The sequence below is a fragment of the Peromyscus leucopus genome, chromosome 6, assembly GCF_004664715.2.
Source record: "Peromyscus leucopus breed LL Stock chromosome 6, UCI_PerLeu_2.1, whole genome shotgun sequence".
NCBI classification, from domain to species: Eukaryota; Metazoa; Chordata; class Mammalia; order Rodentia; family Cricetidae; genus Peromyscus; species Peromyscus leucopus.
Genome location: NC_051068.1, coordinates 60,982,035 through 61,003,782, shown reverse-complemented (window position 1 = coordinate 61,003,782; position 21,748 = coordinate 60,982,035). Strand labels below are relative to the sequence as shown.

The window sequence follows — 21,748 nt, the reverse complement described above, 5'->3', positions numbered from 1 at the left end:
AGAGAGGAGAGAGAGTCAAGTTCTGAAGATTGCCTACCTGCTTTCCTAGCTGATGTGGCAGGCAGGTTCCCAGAAGTGCCTACAGAAGTTGGTTGCTATGACAAAGGGATGGCGTTGGGGGTAAGGCTTGGGGAGGCTGTAGGAGATCTGCTTGATCTGCTGGAGATGGGGGCAGAGAGGCAGGGTCTATTTCTTTCCTTCTTGTGATACTAGATTTGGGAGTCAGGGCTTTGTGCATGCTAAGCAAGCACTCGACCACTGGGAAGAAAAGGACGACAGACAACTGAGCAAAACCTCTTGATTTTAACATTAAAGATCAGCACGAACTCTTAGACACTCAAGCTCGGCCTCGATTCCTGTCACTTGACTGTGAAAGGAAGCAATCTGAGAATGTTACACTGCAGAAGGACCGTGTCACAGGTTTACAGGGAGTTTGTGCTTCCACGTTTACTTCAAATTTATTCTTTTATGTTAGTTTCCAGCACAGTCACAGATAGGAATTAGAAGATGGTAATTTCTGTAAACCATTTAAGAGAAGGGAAGCTCCAGGTATCACCCAAACCTGTTCTAACTTTTTCTATAGTTGATAGAAGCACCATAATGAAGAGTGGCATTAGCATGTCTAGAAACTGAGTATGAGTCAATCCACTTAGCCAGTGTAGCTGTGGGTGGAGAGGAGCCTACCATCACGCCACGATGGAGCTTTCAGCCAGCAGAAGGTGTAGTAATCAGAAAGACTCCTAAGGAAGTCTTAGCAGCAGTTTTCAAAAGTACCCACCCCCTGTCTGTCAGGGATCAGCTATGGAAAAGCTGCTGAGGAAGTCCTATCACCAGGACATTGTCAGGAACTTTTTAAGTGCATTTTGCATGCCAGCAGTATGAGAAGTGACTGCAGTTTTGTACTTGAGGAACAAGCAGCATGAAGACATTAAATACCATGGTAGAGATTTTACCGCTGCGCTCACACACACCTTCACCCCTTTGCTTCTTCTGTCTTCCCTAGCTTTTTCTCCTCCTCTTTCTTCCACTGAAGCATGTTTAATCTGGGTGTAGACAGCAAGTAGTTGTGGTAATATATTGTGTACCCTAATAAAATTTGTCTGAAGATCAGAGAACAGAGCAAGTCACTAGATTATACATAGAAGCCAGGCAGTGGTGGCACACACCTTTAATCCTAGCACTCAGGAGGCAGAGATCTGTCTGGATCTCTGTGAGTTCAAAGCCACCCTGGACTACATAAGATTGATTCAGTCTAGGAGAGAAACAGAGCCAGGCAATGGTGACACACACCTTTAATCCCAGTACTTAGGAATCACATGCCTTTAATCCCAGCATTTGAGATTTCATGCCTTTGCTTGGGAAGTCACATGCCTTTAATCACAGCACTAAGAAGGAAGTGATATGGTGGGCGGAGAAAGGTATGTAAGGCGTGAGTATACAGGAACTAAGGCTTTTCAGCAGAAGCGTCCCTTTCAGCTAGAAGCTCTTTTGGCTGAAGCCTTTCAGCTGAGAACTCAGAGACATACAGAGGATTTGTGGAGTTGGCCAAGTAAGACATGGCAATGGCTTGTTCCTTTGTCTCTCTGATCTTCAGGCACATTTTATTAGTGTACACGATAGATCACTACAAGTAGTAACCATTCTGGCACATTCTAGTTAGCCTCAAATTTCTCTGAGCTGTGTCAATATGGCATTTACTAAATATATGCACCCATTTACATTTAAATCATATATAGTTTTTAGTTTTCAACAAAACCAAAACCAGAGTACAAATAGAAAGTACAGGGTTGCAGGGAAGCCCTAGGCCAGCCCCATTCAGGCTTCTTGAACTTTGATTTTTGCCTTGTATTTATCTGAGAGTCTTTACCAGCATTTGATTTTGTGTGAGTCATTTTCTAGGTTTCACAAATGTCAGTCACAGTCATAGCACTGTGACATCTCTGTGTTGATGAGCGCTCTGTCTAAAATGTCAAAGAGTGCCTGTTGGCTTATGCTATTTAAAAGCCTTATTTGATTCACCTTGAAAGAAAAATGGCAGGAGGCATTTCTGATCCCTTTAAATATTTATAAAGGTTAATCATTTAAAGTTGAAAAAAATCTAGAACATTTCTTCACACACCTTTTGAAGCATAATTGTTCAATGATTAATGTTGCCAGAAACTGTAGCTCCCATGCACAAGCACAAGCCATGAAGTTACCCCAAAAGCAGTGCACGCTTTCCTCTGATCTGTGGTGACATCATCATCCTTGAGTTCATCCAGGTGTAACCATCTGTTCTTGCCTGTATGACTGTTGCATTCTACATATTTATTCTTATTTCGTTATTCAGTATACAGGAAAGGCATTTGAGATTTCAGAGAAGGATGGGAATTAGGCTTCTTCTTACATTGTGCATATTTGCGTGTATACTGAGGTGTGTTCACTGAGGAATTGGCACCAAGACCTTGTGAGGTACTAAAATCTGGATGCTCAAGTCCCTTCTTTAAGTTGGACCCATGAGGGCTCACCAGGTAAAGGTGCTTGTTGCCAAACCTGGCAGCCTGAGTTCACCTCCTAGGACCCTCAGGATGGAAGCTCCACACATACAGTACATGAATGAAAATTGCCAATTATATATGTCTATATATAATAGATATGTAAAATATATACTTACATATAATTGTAATATGTCTATAAAATGGCATAATAGTTGCGTATAGCTTATATAATCCTCATAATTTTAAACAATCTCTAGATTACATATAATTCCTACTATAACAGAAATGCTCTGTAAACATTTTTTTCTGTTGTAAATTTCAGAGACTGACACTGAGGGAAATTTTTGTACATGTTTAGTACAGGTGTGTATATGTTTTTCTTTTTTAGTATTTTTTGATATGTAGATGATTGATCTGCAGATGCAGAACCCATGGGTACTGGAAGCTGACCATATAAATATATCATGTCAAATACATAAGTGCTTTACAGAACTTATTACTTTATTACACATGAGATTTGTTGTGGAATAGAATATTTGTTTAACTATGTAAAGATGTGTTGCACTGTTTATACTGCATTTGTAAAGATGTGTTGCTGTTTTACCTTGCTTGCCTAAGGCACCTGATTGGTCTGATAAAAAGCTGAACAGTCAATAGCTAGGCAGAGGATGAATAGGCAGGGCTGGTGGGCAGAGAGAAAAGGGGAGCCAGCTAGCTGGCAGACAGACAGACATGGGGGAAGCAGGAAAACAGGATGGACAGTATGTACGTAGAAGAGGTAAATGAGCCTCAGGTAGCACATAGATGAATAGAAATAAGTTAATTTAAGTAAAAAGCTGGCTAGAGACAACCTAAGCTGAGGTCGAGCATTTATAATTAATAGTAAGTTTCTGTGTCATGATTTGGGGGCTGGTGGTCCAAGAAAGCCTGCTACATTATTTGGCCTAATTGTACAAAAAATCCTTTATGTCCAGGAAGAACGAGCCATGCTTGTAAAAGAACTTTCTTCATTTCGGAACCAAAGGGATCAACTTAAGGCAGAAGTCGAAAAATACAGAGAATGTGACCCACAAGTTGTGGAAGAGATACGTAAGTTCTTATCACCACTGAACATCTTTTTTTTTTTTTTTTTTTTTTTTTTTTTCGAGACAGGGTTTCTCTGTGTAGCTTTGCGCTTTCCTGGAGCTCATTGTAGCCAGGCTGCTCGAACTCACAGAGATCCGCCTGCCTCTGCTTCCCGAGTGCTGGGATTAAAGGCGTGCGCCACCAACGCCCGGCAACCACTGAACATCTTAATTTTGAAACAAGAGACTGGGCGTGTCTAGTTGCCTGGAAAACATCATATCTCCCCCCCTGTGTGTGTATGTGGTGTGAGTGTGTGTTTACACACGTACACTCTCCTTTAAGACGGCTTTGGTGCGGCTGCTCACTCTGTGTCTGTGGTCTAACAAAGACACTGCTCACAGTTGCTACTAAGGAGGCTCACAGTCCAGCCTTGAGTGCTCACAGCTTGGCACAGAAAGCCTTTCAGAAGGAAGGCAGTTAAGGGGATGGGACAGTCGAGGCCTAAGATAGTCAGGAAACTGAGAGGCCAGAGAAAGCAGTTTGGTCTTAGCCACCTCCAGTCTGTGAAGAAATCAACCATTACCTTCTAAGAAAAGGATATTGTAAATACCAGCGCTTGCCTTATGAGTGTACCAGTGATTTTCTCCCTCGTGTGTGGAGGGCAGAGGACAGCTTACAGCAGCTGGCTCTCTCCTTTCACCATGTGGATTCCGGGGATCTGATTCAGGCGGTCGAGCTCGGCGGCAAGACCCTTTACCCACCAAGCCCCCTTGCCTGCCTTCCGTCAGTTTTAACACAGAATCTTCAGAACTTGGTATTATTTATGTATTTATAGAAACCTAAAATTAGAACACTTATAGAATTTTAAAAAGCATATTATAAAGACACAGCATTTAACTGTTTGGGAAAATATGTATAACTTTTTCCATATTTTTTCTATTTTAGCTTACTTTTGTTTAGGGCAAACTTTACCAAGTGTATCTTTTTAAAGGTATGACATAGTACACGACTGAGACTGTGACAAACCTGGGACTACTTGGTACTTTAGAAGTAGCCTGAGCATAGTTGGATTACAATTAAGGTGGCCTAGCATCTCCATGTGTGTTGTTGTCTTTTGAGAAAAAGATCTCTCTTTGTAGCCCAGGCTGGCTGTAAGCTAGAAATCCCCTTGCCTCTGCCTCCGGAATGCTGGGATTTCAGCACAGTCTGGGTCACCTGCCCAAGGAAACACCTATGAACATACAGTGGTGTCCACAACGTGGAAGATCTTTATTGACTATGACTAAGAGGTATAGATTGTAAATACAAAGGAAATACATCAGCTAAGCAAAAAAGTGCTGCCATAGGGGAAGTTGTTAGATCAGAAAACTGCAGTCAGATAGGAGCAGACCTGGTCAGAGAACGTGAGGGTCAGATTTTCTTTCTGGGAAAACAAAAGCTTTTCAGGAACTGCTGGAAGGTACATGCATGATGGTCCTGAAAGCAAGTCACCTGAGTGTTGAGCCTAGGGAAGAAGCATGTCTGTGAAGCTCTTGAGACCATTAGGCTCACCACACAGCTGACATCTTGAACAAGCAGCCTTTCACTTCTGAGACCGGATAATAAGCAGGCCTAGCTTGCTGGTAGATGCTGCCTCCTTTTTCTCCTGTTCTCTGATGGTGAAGTAGCTATTGTAGTGCCAGATGTAGCTAAGCACTTTGTTCCACAGGATGGTGATAAAAAAAAATCTGTGGCCAAACATGTCTCCCAAACACTGAATTTGCAGAGAATGACTGTCTCAGAGAGTTCTACTTCCATCTCTTCGTGAAAGTCTTTGTAAAATTTTTAGATTCTAGAGAACAGCACTAGCAAGCCAGTGTGCAGTAATTCTGCCGCTTTTCCTTGGAACAGCACTTCTTTGCTTGTAGGAGTCCAGCACCCACCTTTTGAAGAGTTCTTAGGTGGAGGAGAGAAGGATAAGAAATGATAGAAAGATAGATGTAGACAATGAGAAGAAAGACAGAAACACAGGAGAGTCTCAGGAGGGCCTGGGTCAGTACCCACCAGCCTCGTCCTTTATTCAAAAGGACTTTTTATAATATGCCCCGGGGAGAGGCAAAAAACCTCCCCCTTGCAAGATCAAAGTACACCATACAGCCAAGTGTAGACCCTTCCAAACACCTGGTAAACCCGCCTATGGCCAGATCATCTACTTGTGCAGCCCTGCTGGGTACAGCAAGCTCAGGTTCTCTGCTCCTGGGTAAGGTCTCGCGAGATAGCCTCTGTGGCCCACGTTTGCTCCTCTTCCAGTCTTTTCTCTATTCAGGAGCTGTAAGTGTTAGCCCTCCTCAGCGAGGAGTTAAGATTTTCTACTTTGTAATTCTCCTGGTACTGCTCCAGGTGGTTCCTTGGGCAAGTGACCTTTACTGACATTACTTCTAGCTATCACTTACACACCAGGAGACTCACGATTGAAAACATCAAACTATTGCCAGGTAACTTAGCATGTCCTGCAACAAGTTTAGGAATACTTACAAAAATCCAAAATCACCTAGCAAAAAAATGTATGTTTTGCTTTCGAAGGGTGGTTTTCCTGTCTGTGAATGATGCTCTAGGCATGATAGTTGGCATGTTCCCTTCCCTGTTTATTGTTGAACTAATAAAGTCTGTGAACCCTAAATATAAATGAGAGAGAGAGAAAGAGTGTGTGTGTGTGTGTGTGTGTGTGTGTGTGTGTGTGTGTGTGTGTGTGTGTGTGTGTTTGGAATGTAGGCCGATATGCCAGTTGTGCAGAGACTAGGAAAATGTCACACAGAGCAAACAGAGTAATCTGTCTGTCAGTGCTGGACCAGAGCAGAACCAGCAGGGCAGAGCATTAAAATGCTTAGAGTTGTCCATAAGCTGGAAACTGAAGAGGCAGTATGAAAGATATCAAAGAGACCTACATCAGTTCTTTTTGACAGGAAAGCCGTATTTGACATGAGAATTACACTGGATTAATAGCAGATTACTTTTTGCCAAAGAACAAATTAGTGTATTTGAAGACATAGCAAAGAGAAAAAGTTAAATATTAAACTGGCACCCATGATCTGAGGGCACCCTAGCCTAACATATGTGTGACTGGACTCAGAAAGGAGCGGGGTGCTTGCTGGACCAGGAAAATATCTGTAAAAAAAACAATTGTTTTTTAATTTTTATGGAGCAGATTGAACTCTGACTACTGCCCAGCCCTTCCTCCTCCCATGCAGCAGGTGCAGTAAATCAGTCCTGAAAATTTCAGTGAAAACTACAAATTCCACAGATCTAAGAATTTAACATTGTTAGTAGCTGATGTCAGAAATCTTCTTATCATTAAATTTAAATAACTTTACTAGGTTCTAACCTCTAACCCCAAATACTAATGTGCTTTTTTATAATGAAGATTTTCATAGGATTTCAGCTATCAAGTTAGGGTAGGAAGAATTGGATTAAAGGATTATGTGTTTTAGAAATTGATTTTAATAGGATTTAGCTCTTAATAGCAAGCTCTCATAGCCACATTACAATACTTGGGCTTATCCTGGCTGTCCATGATCCGTGTAGAACACACTTTCCTGATAATAGTTCACATAGACATGCTTATATATTTTCTTTCTTAAAATAGTTCCTGCAGGAAATATTTGTAGTTCATCATTTCAATGTGATGATTGATTTATTAACAAGTTTAATTGTAAATAGCCGGGGAAGTGAGAAGTCAAAGCAATCGTTTTATATAATACTATTTTTAGCCACTTTATTATTTGAACAAGACTAGATAAAACTAGTGGTAGAAACTGAATTCTCACAAAAATACTTGAAAGTAAGTCAGGCTTGGTGGCACATGCCTATAATCTCAGTTATTTAGGAGGCAGAGGCATAAAGATTGAAAGTTCAAGACCAGCCTAGGCAACTTAAACCCTGGGTTTTTTTTTTGTTTGTTTGTTTGGTTTTTTTTGTTTTTCTTCTTTTGGTGGGGTAGGGTGGGTTGAAGCAGGGTTTCTCTGTGTAGCCCTGGCTGTCCTGGAACTCGCTCTGTAGATCAGTCTGTCCTTGAACTCAGAGATTCACTTGCCTCTGCCTCCTGAGTTCTAGAATTAAAGGCATGTGCCACTACCACCACTGCCTGGCTGCCACATTATATTTTAAATGTGCAGTTTTGTATTAAAAAATTGTAAGACATGCAAAGAAACAAGAAAATGTACCCTACAAGCCACGACTAAAGTGCTCAGTAGACACTGTTCTGAAAAAGCACTGTTGGGCTTATTAGACAAAAATTTTAGTGAACTGTTTTAAAAAAACATTGTCACCAAAGGAGTCATGTCCAAAAAAATAAAGGCAGGCCTAAGGATAGTTCACAGAGTAGATAATGTTAATGAAGAAATAGAAATCAGGCCAGAAGAGCCAAGTAGGAATCTGGAGTTTAAAACCGCAACAACAGAAGTGAAGTCAGAGTGGTTAAGCAGAGGTTGGAGCCAGCTGAAGAAAGAACCAACAGGATGGAAGGTAGTTCAGTAGACATGTCCTGAGTCTAGGAAGAACCAGTGAGGAAATGTGTCCAGATCCTGAGACCTGTAGAACATTATGATCAAATTGTCCTAATTAAGGACAATTTGGAAAGTAGCAAGAAAGAAACAAGTCATCACAATCAGGGATCTTCACAAAAATTAACTGCTTGTTTCTATTTAGAAAATATAGAAGCCAAAAGCAACGGAGGAGGACATATTCAAAATACTGAAGGAAAACTGTCAATCAAGATTTCTATATCCAGGGATAATAACAGGCAAAATAAAAGATCCTCAAGTCAAGTGTCAAGCTTACACTTGACACTGGAACATAGTTTGGTCAATATGAAGAACTAAATCAGCAGTGAAGGCTATTGGTTAAGTAAATAGACAATAGACATAGTTTTTGTCTATTTACTTTTCTGATTTAGGAGACAGTTGTATAAAGCAGCAGTGTCTGTAAACAACCACGTGTATAGAAGATACAGTGGCGGTACTAGCATTATTTGGAGGGTGGAAATGGTGTTCTGTAGCAGAGAGAACTTTCTATGGAAATTAAGTTGATATTTATCTGAATTTTCTGTATTTATCTGAATAGAATGTTATAAATTCAGACATTAGTGGCAGTCCTCAGGATAGTCACCAAAAGATAACAAAACCACTCCCAAAATACATGGTACAAGAAACAGCAGGGGAGGGGAGGGGTGACATTTCTTTCATATTTTCCTGGCATGCAAAAACCTGAGTTTCATTCTCAGTTTTCCTTGCTATTTTAGAGTGCAGAAATTTGAGGAAGGGAGGGAGAAAGACAGAGAAACTTTAAATAACTCTTCTTAACACAAACATTATTTTTGGAAAAATTGAAGGACAAAAGGGACATTTGACATAGTGCATTAGTTCCTTTCTGTTGCTACGATGAACACCATGACCAAAGACAGCTTATGAGTGAAAGAGTTTACCTTGGCTTGTGGTTCCAGAGGGAGAGTCCATAATAGCAAGGGAGGCATGGCAGCAGCCTGGCCAAGTGCACGTCACTACACACAGAAACAAAGCGATGAACTGGAAGTGGGGTGAGGCTATAAACTCCCAAAGTCCCCTTCCCACCCACAGTGATGTACTTCCTCCAGCAAGGCTCCACCTTCTAAAGGTTCCACAACCTCCCGTAACAGCGCCGCCAGCTGGGGACCAAGTGTTCAAATATGAGCGATTATGAGGGACGTTTCTCTCCCAAACCACCACACATGGGAAATGACAAAATGTCATGCAAATCATATCATAATTTTACTAAGTGAAAATGGCTTGTTTTCCAATGAAAAGGCTAGGAAGGCCAAAATTGAAGGAAGCAAGTAAACTAATTATACACCACCTACAAGAGACTCATATTTAAAGACTAAAATATGTCGAAAGTAAAAGGCTGGAGGAAGACTTGCAAACAGTAATTGAAAGGGGTCATGGCAGCTAAACTAAGAGCAAAGAAAATAGACTCTGAGATGAGTTATTACTAGTGTGGAAAGTGCAGTTTATGATGACGATGAAGGGTCAGAAGATACAAGTTCTGTACATACATAGCTGTGGAGCTGGGAATGAGCAGTGTTTCCCACAGGCTCCCGCATTTGAAGTTTCCTAGCTGATGCTCCTGTTTGGGGAGGTTTAGGAGTTGCAGCCTGGCTGGAGGAGGTTTGCACAGAGGCACATTTTGAGAGGTTAAGCTTTTCATCCTTTCTGATTGCTCTTTGCTTCCTGCTTGTATTTGAAGAGGGGAGTTCTCAGCTTCCAGTTGCTGCCACCATGCCTCTCCCATGCCTGCTGCGTGCTGCCATGCCTCCCCACCATAATGGTTCTTCCTGAACTGTAAACCAAAATCCCTTCCTCCTTAGGTCACCTTTGGTCATGGGGTTCATCCTAGCAACAGAAAAGTAACTAATATATGCAACTAATATGAGAATGATAAAATACATAAAGCAAAAGCTTAAAGAATTAAAGAGACAAATAGATATATCAACAGTAATTATTTGAATAATGAAAACTCTAGTATTTAAAAACAGGACAATACTTTGAATAAACAGTTGAAGGAGGAATGGGGGTAGTTGGCTTGTCTGCTTAGCATGCCTGTGGCCCTGGGTTAAATCCTGAACACCCCCTCCCCAAAGGTCAAATGAACTAGAACATCAAGTTGTAGAAGATTTAACACTTTGAACTAAGCAGACATGCATAGATACAGCCTAGTCTTCAGTGATGGAACTCTGTCCAACCTTTAAATCATTCTTTTCAGCTGAGAAGTAGAAAAGACTTCTTGTGTCACTTGACCCCAGCATCATTCTGATATCACTGCTAGACAAAGATAACAAGAAAGGAAAATTTAAGATTCATATTACTTAGGAATAGAGTTAAAATCTCAACGAAATATTAGTAAACAAAGTCCATCAGCATGCGAAAAGGATTATCTTAAGGATGCAAGGTTTGTTCATCCAAGGAAACAACATAACCTATAAAAAAAATCCAGTAACAAGATATTTATAAAATAAAACTTGGTGGGACAAGGGTAACCAAGTATTTGTCTAAAGAAATGGAAAAAAAAAAGTTGTATATTTTTGAGACAAGGTCTCACTGTGTATCTTTGGGTGGTCTAGAACTTGTTATGTAGATGAGACTGGCCTCTGGTTGACAAAGATTTCCCCTGTCTCTGCTTCCTGGATGATAGACTAAAGGTGTGTACCACCACACCCAGTTAAAAGCCATTTTTTTGGACAAAATTCAGTAGTCTTTCCTAATTAAAAGTATTCAATGAACTGGGAAATGAACTTCCTCCACCTAAGAGGTCATCTTCCTGGATGGAGGTCTACTTTCATTACAGGTTCAACATTTTACTTGAAATTCTAGCCAGTCAAGAAAAAGAAATAACAAAATACTCACTTGGAAAGAAAAACTAAGTGGTGGTGGTGCACTCCTTTAGTCTTGGCACTTAGGAGGCAGAGGCAGTGGAAATACTTGCTGATTTTTCAGAAATTGAGGCCAGCCTGGTCTACAGAGTGAGTGCCAGGACAGCCAGGGCTACACAGTGAAACCCTGTCTAGAAAAACCAACCATCCAATCGACAAACAAAACAATGAAGTAAAGCTAGTTGACTTTAGATTATATATTTTTATATTTATATAGAAAATCTTCAGCAATATTTATATGCATGGAAATAAATACTCCCCAAATTGAAAAATCTTCAACAATAATTATATTAATGGAAGTAAACATCCCACCAAAATTATTATGACTAATAATTTCAGAAGGTTTGCATACCAGAATGTCATTATTTTAAAAATCACGTTCTCTTTGTTTGTTTGCTTAGAGCATAGGGTTTTGCTATGTAGTGCAGGCTGACCTTGAACGATTGATCCTCCTGCCTCAGCCTTGCCAAATGCTGGGATTACATCGTCATGCCCAAGTATATTTGTATTTCTGTATTGCTAACAATGAACAAATTGAAACTGAAGTTAAGGAAAGAAAATCCATGTTTTTCCATAGCGTCAATGCGGATCAAATGATCTATGAATAAAAATATCAAACGAAGGGAAAGATGTGTCCTGAAAACTGAAACATTGTTGAAACAAAATAAAGATTCCAATAAGTGGAAAGACATGCCAGGTTAGTGGGTGAAAGACTTAAACTGTTAAGGTGGAAATACTCCAGACACTAATTTACATATTCAGTGAAGAATCCATCACAGTTCTACCTGCTGATTTTTCAGAAATTCTTTAAGTTCATATAGAAATAGAAGAGACCCAAAATAAACAATTTTTTTTAAATATTGAAGACTAATTTTTTTAATTCCAAAATTTAATGCAAATATCTAGCCGTTGGAGGGGTGTGATATTGGGTCAGGAGAGACATAGATTAATGAAATGGACGTGAGAGTCCAGAAGTCAGCATGGTTGATTGTAATCAGGATTAAGAATTCTCAGATCATTCAGCTGAGAAAGAAATCTTTTAATGCTGTTGGGCACAGTTAGATCTACACATGTAATAAATTAGCCTGCACTCCTCTGCTTACTGGAGCAGAAATTGAATGTCCAAAGACCGAAATGTGAGAGCTCAAGCTACATCTCTCAAAAAAAAAAACAAAACATAGATGTGTATTTTTCTCTCCTTGCATTAGGCATCATTTACTTTAGTGTGCCATTAAAACAAAAGAAAACATAACTTGAGTTTCATCAAAACTGAAAACTTTTTTCAACTATCAGGATTATAAAATGATACTTATATAATGAGAAAAATGTTTATAACCTTCTATTTGACAGATAAGCTATATCCAAAATATAAAAAGAACTTATAATTTGGTAATTAAATGATCAAAATTTCAACTTAAAATGGTCAACAGATTAAACATTTTTCTAAGGAAACAGCATTCCTCATTAGAGCTATAGTGAGATGTCTTTTCACATTCCTTAGGATGACATTTTTCTCTAATTTTTATGTGTATGGGTGTTCAGCTTGTGTGATCTCTGTGCATCATGTAAATGCAGTGCCTTCTTTCAGAAGAAGGCATTGGATTCCCTGGATTAGAGTTATAATTGGTTGTGAGCTGCCATGCAAATGCTGGGAATTGAACCCAGGTCTTCTGAGAAAGCAGTCAATGCTCTTAACTCTTGAGCCATCTCTCCAGCCCCAAATGACTACAGTTTTGTTTTGTGTTTAAAGACAAGTGTTGCTGAGCATGTGGAGAAATTGGAACCCTTGTGTAGCTGGTAGGATTACAAAATGGTACAGCTACTTTGAAAAGTAAAGGCCAGGCCGGGCAGTGGTAGCGCATGCCTTTAATCCCATCACTCAGGAGACAGAGCCAAGTTGTTCTCTGTGAGTTCAAGGCCAGCCTGGGCTACAGAGTGAGGTCCAGGACAGGTACCAAAATTACACAGAGAAACCCTGTCTCGGAAAAAAAAAAAAAAAAAAAGAAAATGAAAGGCCAGGCATGGTGACATATACTTAGAATCCTATCACTTAGGAAGCAGAGGCAAGAAGATTGGCAAGTGAGCTAGGAGCTTAAGGTAAGAACCTGTTTCAAGAAATCAACCCCCAAAATTATCCATTCCTCAAAATAGTGCACACCACGTGAGTCATCAGTTCTATTTCTAGACTTACACTCAAGAGAATTGAAAATATGTTCAATGTAATTATTGTTTGGATTAGTAGAAATGGCCCAATGTCTGTCAGCAGACAAATGGGCAAGCAAGTTGTAAAATGTAGTTTATTATATAAAATAGTAGGTATTGATTTGTGATGAACCCTGAAAATACTGGTGTGTGGAGAGAAGCCACACACAAGAGAACATGTTTCCTTCATATGAAGTATCCCCACAAGAGAAAGCCGTTAGATAGAAAGCAAATGGTGGTTGTTAGGAGCTTCTGAATGGGGATTGTGGATGTCTGCTTGGCATACATGATTTTCTATTGTTGATAAGAATGTTCTAGAATTAAGATAGTGGTGATGATTGTACAACCGTTTAATGAATCTACCAAGTTAATAGGGTGAAATCCGTCATATATAATGTATGTTTTCATAAAAAAAAATGTTATCAGGGCTGGAAAAGATGGCTCAGTGGTTAAAAGTACTGGCTGCTCTTCTGGAGGACCCAGGTTCAATTCCCAGCACCCACATGGCAGCTCACAACTGTTTGTCATTCCAATTGCAGGGGATCTGACACCCTCACACAGATAATACATGTAGGCAGAACATCAATGCACATAAAATAAAAATAAATAATTAAAAGAAATAACTGTCAGCTGGACTTGGTGGTACATTCCTTTAATCCCAGGATTCAGGAGGCAGAGGCAGACAGATCTCCATGACTTTGAAGCAAACTTGGTCTACAAAGTGAGTTCCAGGGCAGCCAGGACTGTTACACAGAGAAACCCTGTCTCGAAACACAAAACCAAACCAAACAAAAATGTCATCAGTATAAGGATGTTTATGGTCATGGCATTGCTATGAACAGTCTATCTAGAGTAACTTGAAAGATACTTGTACAGATACATTTAGTAGGAGTGTATATTCATTATTTTAAATTTCTTGGTTTGGTTTTGAGATAAATTATCACCATGTAGTCCATGCTACCCTCAAACTTGAGATCCTCCTGCTTCAGCTTCTAGTGTGCTGAAGTTCAGCCATGCATTGGCACACCTGTATAAAACTATATATTTAACATATAAATTAAAATAACTTATTTTCTCATGTGGGATTGCTTTCTTGCTTCTAATAGGTTTTGTTTTTTTTTTTTTTTTTTTTTTTTTTTTTGAGGCAGGCTCTCACTGTGTAGCTCTGGCTGCCCTAGAACACACTACGTAGACCAGTCTGGCCTGAACTTAACAGACATCTTCCTGCCTCTGCCTTACAAGTGCTGGGATTAAAGATATGAACCACCGTGCCCGGCTTTTTTTCTAAAATTTTTAAAAGTTAGATTTATTGTAACCTAAGAATATATAGAGTAAATTATTTTACCAGTAAATTGTTTTATCAATCTCATTTAAACCTGTACTTTAGGGAATGGCAAGGTATCTCAGAGGTTAAAAATGCTTGACACAGACTTGACTCCCTGGTGGGAAGAGACAGCCGACAGCTGTCAGGTGTCCTCTGGCCTTCACACCTGTCCTGTGCCCCCCTACACACACAAATAAATAAGTGAAGCTATAAAATACACCTGTACTTCAAAGAAGAAGTACAGTGGTGATGGACATTTAGAAAGGGAAGTTGTTCATACCGATTTTCTGTTTACTTAATATAATTGCAGATACCAAAAATTGTCTTGAGCATTGGAATAGGTTTTTAAAATACAATGGTGTACTACTATTTTAGCTTTTTCATGGTAATTTCTAGTATATGTGTAATTTGTAATATGTTGGTAAATATCTGTAGAGGGTTGGAGGTAGTTTTATACGTATAAATAATTGCATATCATTTTATCCGGTTTCCTTTTTTTTTTCAGGTCAAGCAAATAAAGTAGCCAAAGAAGCCGCCAACCGATGGACTGGTAGGTTCTGCAGTGGCACCAGTGGGCGGTAGCCAAGGCTCCACGGTGATGGGCAGTTCAGTGCCTCACACAGCTTCCGAATCATCTTTACGAAAGTGCATTTCTCCGAAGCCAGCAGTAGCTCCCAGTCTAACTTTTCCTAAGCCAGGTTCTGATCACTGAACTCACATATCTAAGGGTGTGCTTGAAGCTCCAAGTAGTTGTGCTTCTCTTTGGTACTGGGGATTGAAAACAGGGCTTCACACATGCCAGGAGAGTGCCCTCCCGGTGATAAGTGTCTGCAGCCTGCAGTTTCCTGTATTCGGGTTTATAATCCCTTTGGGCGTCCACGGACTCCTGCAGGATGTCTTCTCGAGACAAGAACAGCTAAGGTGCTTTGAGGGCTGTCTGCTGCTCTCCTGTAGTGAGGGTGGTGTGTTCTCCCCTTACCCTGTGGGAGTTCAAGGTAGATGTGATGATCCTTGTTCCTCAGGTTGAAGCGGAGCCAAGCGCATTGCGCTACCGCAATTAGAGGCCCAGCTTCTTCTCCGTGAGCCTGTTTTCTTTTTCCGATCTACACCACAAAGATAGTCTAAGAAGTGTGAGTTAGTGGGACACTGTGGCACCAGGTGTGCTGGCACAGGCCTACAAGCTTAGCACTTGGGAGGCTGCGGCAGGGGACCATGCGTGAGGTCAGCTTGGGGTGCTTTGTGAGATTGCATCCTGTGTCAAGCCAGCTCTCTCTCACAATGCATTATGTATGTCCTAAGTTTAGGAGCAAGCTAGTAATGGTTGTTGTGATTTATATGCAAGTATGATTAATAATACTAAACCTGCCAGAGAGTAGCTCTGATGTTTCCCAGTCGTTAGTAATAAAATGGTGGTGACTGAGTTTCTCCATCTCGTGAGAGGCTGACCCGTCCCGGTGTTTGTCGTTATCGTCTGCTCCCCTGGGAGGAGGTATGTGTAGGGCTGAAGCCGAGTGGGGAAGACTTAGGGGACTGTGGAGTCTCGGGTTAGCCTCTGGGAGAGCAGGCATGTGTGTCAGGTTCCTGCCGCCGGTCCAGGCCTACATTTCACAGAAAACTTAAACCTCATTTCCCCCTAATCTATTTTACAATAAAATAAGTAGAAAATATTAATGAAATTCCCCTTGGGCTCCTATAAAACTGTTATTTATTTATTTCATTTATTATAATTTGTTTCCTAAACAAAATACTGCTTTAATAAAGAAAACGAGAGAAAAGAGCAGACACTGTGTCAGTGGAGTATAAGAAAGTGAGAAATACAGGGGAGGTGTGGTAACACATGTCTGGAGTCCCATCACTCAGGAGCTGGAGACAGGAAAAGAGTTCAAGGCCAGTCTTGGCGAGGTAGTGAGTTTAAGACTAACCTAGGCCACATAAGACCTTATCTCCCCCAAGTGCTAACAATAACAATGACAACAAATGTGATATTATATAGGTTTGAGAAATACAAGATTCTGAGTGTGAAAATGAAGCAAGTGTCCGTATGGATTGAAGATAAGGTGGTCGGGGGCCGAGATGGGTCGGGGAGTAAAGCCTCCAAACCTGAGGACCTAAGTTAGATGCAGGTGGTGGAGGTGAGGCCTGACTCTGACCTCCGCCCATGCTCCCTGACACACACCTGCTCGGCCTCCCGCTACCACAACGCGACGTAAAGAAAACTTCATGATTTCCCTCCAGTCAGTGGCAGGGAAGCAACACGCCCAGCTGTAGGAACAACAGGATGTGGGGCAGAAGGAAGCCGCTCGGAGTGCCTCTGAGTCTGCTCCGTGACCCTTTGACCCTCTCTGAGCTTGTTCCTCCTCTGTCTCTGGGAATAATGCCTGCCTCACGTTTTGAGGGGACTAAATAGGAGTCTGAAAGCTCTTCAGCATGGTGTTTTAGACATTTACACCCCCTTCTCTGGCTCCCCAGTTCCCTGTAAATTCTGGTTGTTAAGTAAGCAACTATAAATTGTTTTCCAATTCATCATAAACTTCCAAAATTATCATTAGAAAAACTGTTATAAGAAATTTTTCTCCCTTTGTGGTTAGCTGCAAAACAAAACAAAACAAAACAAAAAATCCTGAGAGAGCGAAAAGCCCGTGGAAGGGTTGTTTTTATGATAACAGAATTAGCTGTTCAGAACTGTCTTTCCTGGACTCGGCATGTAGCTCAGTTGGCAGACTGCTTAGCATGCACAAAGTAGGGTTGATTCTCAGCACCAAATCAAACTGTGCATGGCAGAGAACAGTCTAACCTCAGAACTCTGAGATAGAGGCAGAAGGGACAGAAATTCAAGGCCATCTTATATCATACATCCCTTCCCAGTCAGCCTGGGCTAATGAGACTCTACTTGGAAAATATTCCCACTTAAGGCTCCAGCTAGCTCTTTTCACATAAGCATGTGTTTAAAAAAAATGAAGATAGATAAAGTGAGTTACACCTCAGAAAACCTCCCTGGGTTCAAAACAATAAAAAAGACCAGGGTTATTTATAGCAAAAAAAAAAAAAAATTAGATGTCAGCTAAAGTCTGGTTTATTTTTACCTAACAATGTCCTTGAAATGTTTCTAGAACCATGAATCTCCAGATTGGAGAGATGGCTCAGTAGTTAAGAGTACTGCTCTTGTAGAAGACCCAGGTTTAGTTCCCAGCACTTGCGTGGAGGCTCAGGACCCCTGTGATGCCAGTTCCAAAGTGTCCAGCACACTTGCCTGCCTCCAAAGGCTCCTGCATGCATGTGGTCTAAATAAATTCATGCGGGCACATGCACATACACATAAAAATAAATACATTTTGTTTTTAATTTTGTTTTTGAGACAGTTTCTCTGTGTAGCCCTGGCTGTCCTAGAACTCACTCTGTAGACCAGGCTGGCCTTGAACTCAGAGATCTGCCTGTCTCTACCTCCTGAGTGCTGGGATTAAAGATGTCCTCCTCCACCACCACCACCACCACCACCTGGCTGAAAATGATTTTTCAAAATTACAATATAATCTGATTATGCTCTCCCCAACAACTCCTCTCAGGTCCTCCCTATTTCCCCACCCACCCAAATCCACTCTTTCTTTCTCTCTGTCATTAGGATACATAGAGGTATCTAGAAAATAATAATAAAATAAAATTAAGTAAAATAAATCAGAATAGGACAAAACAGACAAGCAGTAGAAGAGCCAAAGAAAACGTTCAAACACAAAGACAGACACATTTGCACACACAGAAATCCCACAAAAACAAAACCTGAAACCAAAATATGTAACATTTTTAAAAAGAATAGCTGTTGTTTAATAGGTCAACATTTTAGTTTATAGAATGAGAGATTGCAGCCACATGGTGGTGGCTCACACCTTTAATCCCAGCACTCAGGAGGCAGAGGCAGGATGATCTTTGAGTTCAAGGCCTACAAAGTAAGTTCCGGGACAGCCAGGGCTACACAGAGTCTTGAAAAAGGCAACAGCAACAAGAAGAAAAAAAAAAGAGTTTTAAATATAGATGAACTCTATCTTATTAATGTTTTGTGATACTTTACATCTTACTTAACAAATTACATCCTAATACATTCAGGTAGTAGGGACTTAGTGACTTAGTTTCTGTGCTAGGAACCAAAAGGCATCTTAGTGCATGAGGTGGAGACTTCACTGCAAAAACTCTTCTGTTGCTGTTTAGTATGAAAGCATATGAACCACCAGGAATTAATACTGATAGATAAGTCTTAAGGTTGTTTCTTTTAAAAGACTAGTCTTGGTTGACTTATAAAATTATGTACAATAGGAAAATTATTTGATAGGGAATGTGTTGTCAGGATTATATATGGCACTGTCTTAATAAGGCAGATCTCCAATGGCCTGAGGAAAGCTTGGTCAACATCTTTAAATTGACCCTTAGATATCACAGTACGGTTTTGTTGGTTTTTTTGTTTTCAGTCTTTGGATGTTTTCTTCTCCTTGATGTGAACAGGAAACTCCTTTCTTCAGAGCAGCTGAAAGCCTCCTTGGTGCCCATCTTCTTTCTGACCCAGGTTCACAGTATCTTCTCACAAGCCACCTCTGTTGTGTGTGTCCTTGTTTCCTGGAAGTCTTTCCACATTCATGGAGCCTGTCTTGGAAGGTCTTTTTTCTCTGATACACACATGACTTTATAATTGTTTGAAAATGCATTAATGATGCTTCTTCCTGTGTCATCTTGAAGGCACATATTCTGCACATTCTGCAGTATCTATAGTACACTAGTACTGGTCTTCTGTCTCACCTCTCTAAGTACTGGGCTATAATTGGCCAGGCTTTCCTGACTGCATACACTGTAAAACTAAACACAAGTCCAGCAGATCCTGGACTGCCTCATGCTGGTGTTTTAATGTTCTCATATTATGAAAAGTAAAGATTCGCCGGGCGGTGGCGAACACCTTTAATCCCAGCACTTGGGAGACAGAGGTAGGCGGATCTTTGTGAGTTCAAGGCCAGCCTGGTCTACAGAGTGAATTCCAGGTGCAAAGCTACACAGAGAAACCCTGTCTCGAAAAACCAAAAAAAAAAAAAAAAAAAAAAAAAAGAAAAGAAAAAGAAAAGTGAAGATTCATTTTAGATTGTTATAAAGAATAATTTTATTTAAATATCTGTTGGCGGGGGCTGGAGAGATGACTCAGAGGTTAAGAGTACTGGCTCCTCTTCCAGAGGTCCTGAGTTCAGTTCCCAGCAACCACATGGTGGCTCACAACCATCCATAATGAGATCTGGTGCCCTCTTCTGACATGCAGGTGTATATGCAGCCAGAACACTGTATACATAATAAATAAATGGATCTTAAATAAATAAATAAATAAATATCTGTTGGCATTCTAGAACTCATTCATAGAAAAACAGTGACATTTGTTAACACTGTTCTTTTTTTAAAAAAAATATAAATATTAAAACATATTAAAGCATATATATACATATACATATATATATATATGTATATATATATATATATATATATATATATATATTAACCAGACTCAAAGCTCATCCAACAATGTCCTTTTCTCCAGCTGGGGTCCAGTACTGTCTGCCTCTTGAGTTAGTAGTAGTCACTCTAGAAAGAAAGTTGAATTCCAAAATTTTTATTTATTTAATACTTAGAATCATCCTTCCACAGAAATAGTCTATTAAGGGAAACTAAATTCATGTATTGATTTGAAGGAAGGCAGAATATATGTGTGTATATATATTACAGAGTAGTTTCAACAAGAGATAGGACTATTGTTGATAATCTGAAGGCCTGGGTCCAGTTTGCCTCAAGGCCACTGCCTGCCTTGCACATGGCTGCCTCTTACTTCCTGTCATCTTTCTTCACCAGCTGCTGACCTCTCTCATTATATCTAAATTATAAAGATAACCATCAAATTTGATTATAGTCTACCTTAATGACCTCATTTTAACTCAATCATCTTTAAAGTTTCTGTCTCCAGAACATTCTAAGGTAGTGTGGCTGGTGGTTAGAAAGGGTAATGACATGATACAGCCCTGGCACTTAGGAGGAACTTGTTTTAATCTTTTACTCATTTTTACCACGAGTGCAGTGTCCTCTTAACAGACTTGGACATCTCAGGCCATTGTTCTTGTGTTTGTGGAAAGCATTTTAATTATAAATTATATAATAGATGAGACTTATATAGACCATTATTCTTAACCCAGGGGCAGCTCTGCTTCTCCATGTGGTATTGTCCTGCCTTCTCACTGATGCTTGAGTGGGCCTTGACCTCCTTGTTGTTACTACACTGGGATGAAAAGCCTTCTCTGGAAATCTTCGTATACAATTTGGGGTTCCTTTTTGGGATAAATTCCTTTAAGGAGGTACATTCTCTTCAGTGGTAGAATACAGATTTCCCGTCGGGACACCAAAGACACATCTGTTTCTGTGTCAGTTTAAAGAGACCATTTTCCCGCCCTCTTGCCCAGTCCCTCAGGCTGTCCTGATTATCTGGAAGCCATTACTGGAGGGGAAGGACAAAGGTCTGGTGAGAAAGTGCTCCCTCTGGGAGCAAGAGCAGCTGGGATTGCTGAGGAGTGGAGCCTGGCCTCTGGTAGGAATGTGGCAAGACTCAAGGAAACTGCTGTCTGCGTTACTCCCTTTTGGCATCCTTAAGTAGCAAACCGCTTCTTATTTTAATAGAGCCGAGAGTGATGGAAGCACTGTGATAATAATTAGATTAAGATGCTTTATGATTGTGTTTTTAATTCTCAAAAACATCTTTAATCTTTTTTTATAGATAACATATTTGCAATAAAATCCTGGGCCAAAAGAAAATTTGGATTTGAAGAAAATAAAATTGATAAGAACTTTGGAATTCCAGAAGACTTTGACTACATAGATTAAAATGTTTGGGAGAAAGGATTTGTGTGCTTATGAATCGTCAAATCTTAAACATTCTCTATTGGTACCAAATTTTCATCTGTCTGTTAACCGTTTATCGTTTTACAATTTTAAATAAAGTATAAAATAAGAATGTTCTTCGCCCCTTTTTGGTAACCTTATTCCACATTGTGCTCGTTAAAGTGTCGTTAAAACAGGCAGTGCAAGCAAAGCCACCACCCGGTCAAGTCGCTGGGCAGCTTTCTTAGCAAAGCCATGGCATGATGGAGTTTTTAAGTTGTATTCAGATATTAAATACTGAATGAATTTGAATGCCCTGTTACAAACACACAAGTCCAAATCTCAGTACTCGGTGGA

At 40.2% G+C, this 21,748-nt stretch overlaps 1 protein-coding gene across 5 annotated transcripts in view; it reads left to right on the top strand.

Moving 5' to 3' along the window:
* Nucleotides 1-21,524, top strand: part of Mnd1 (meiotic nuclear divisions 1) — a 68,368-nt gene extending 46,844 nt beyond the window's left edge. For all 5 annotated transcript variants that reach the window (XM_028894281.2, XM_037206690.1, XM_037206689.1 and 2 more), the window contains 3 exons: nt 3,452-3,566; nt 15,012-15,056; nt 21,288-21,524. In XM_028894281.2, the coding sequence (XP_028750114.1) occupies nt 3,452-3,566; nt 15,012-15,056; nt 21,288-21,394 (267 nt within the window). In that variant the 3' untranslated portion in view covers nt 21,395-21,524. The remainder of the gene's footprint in view (nt 1-3,451; nt 3,567-15,011; nt 15,057-21,287) is intronic.
* Nucleotides 21,525-21,748: the final 224 nt, after the last annotated feature.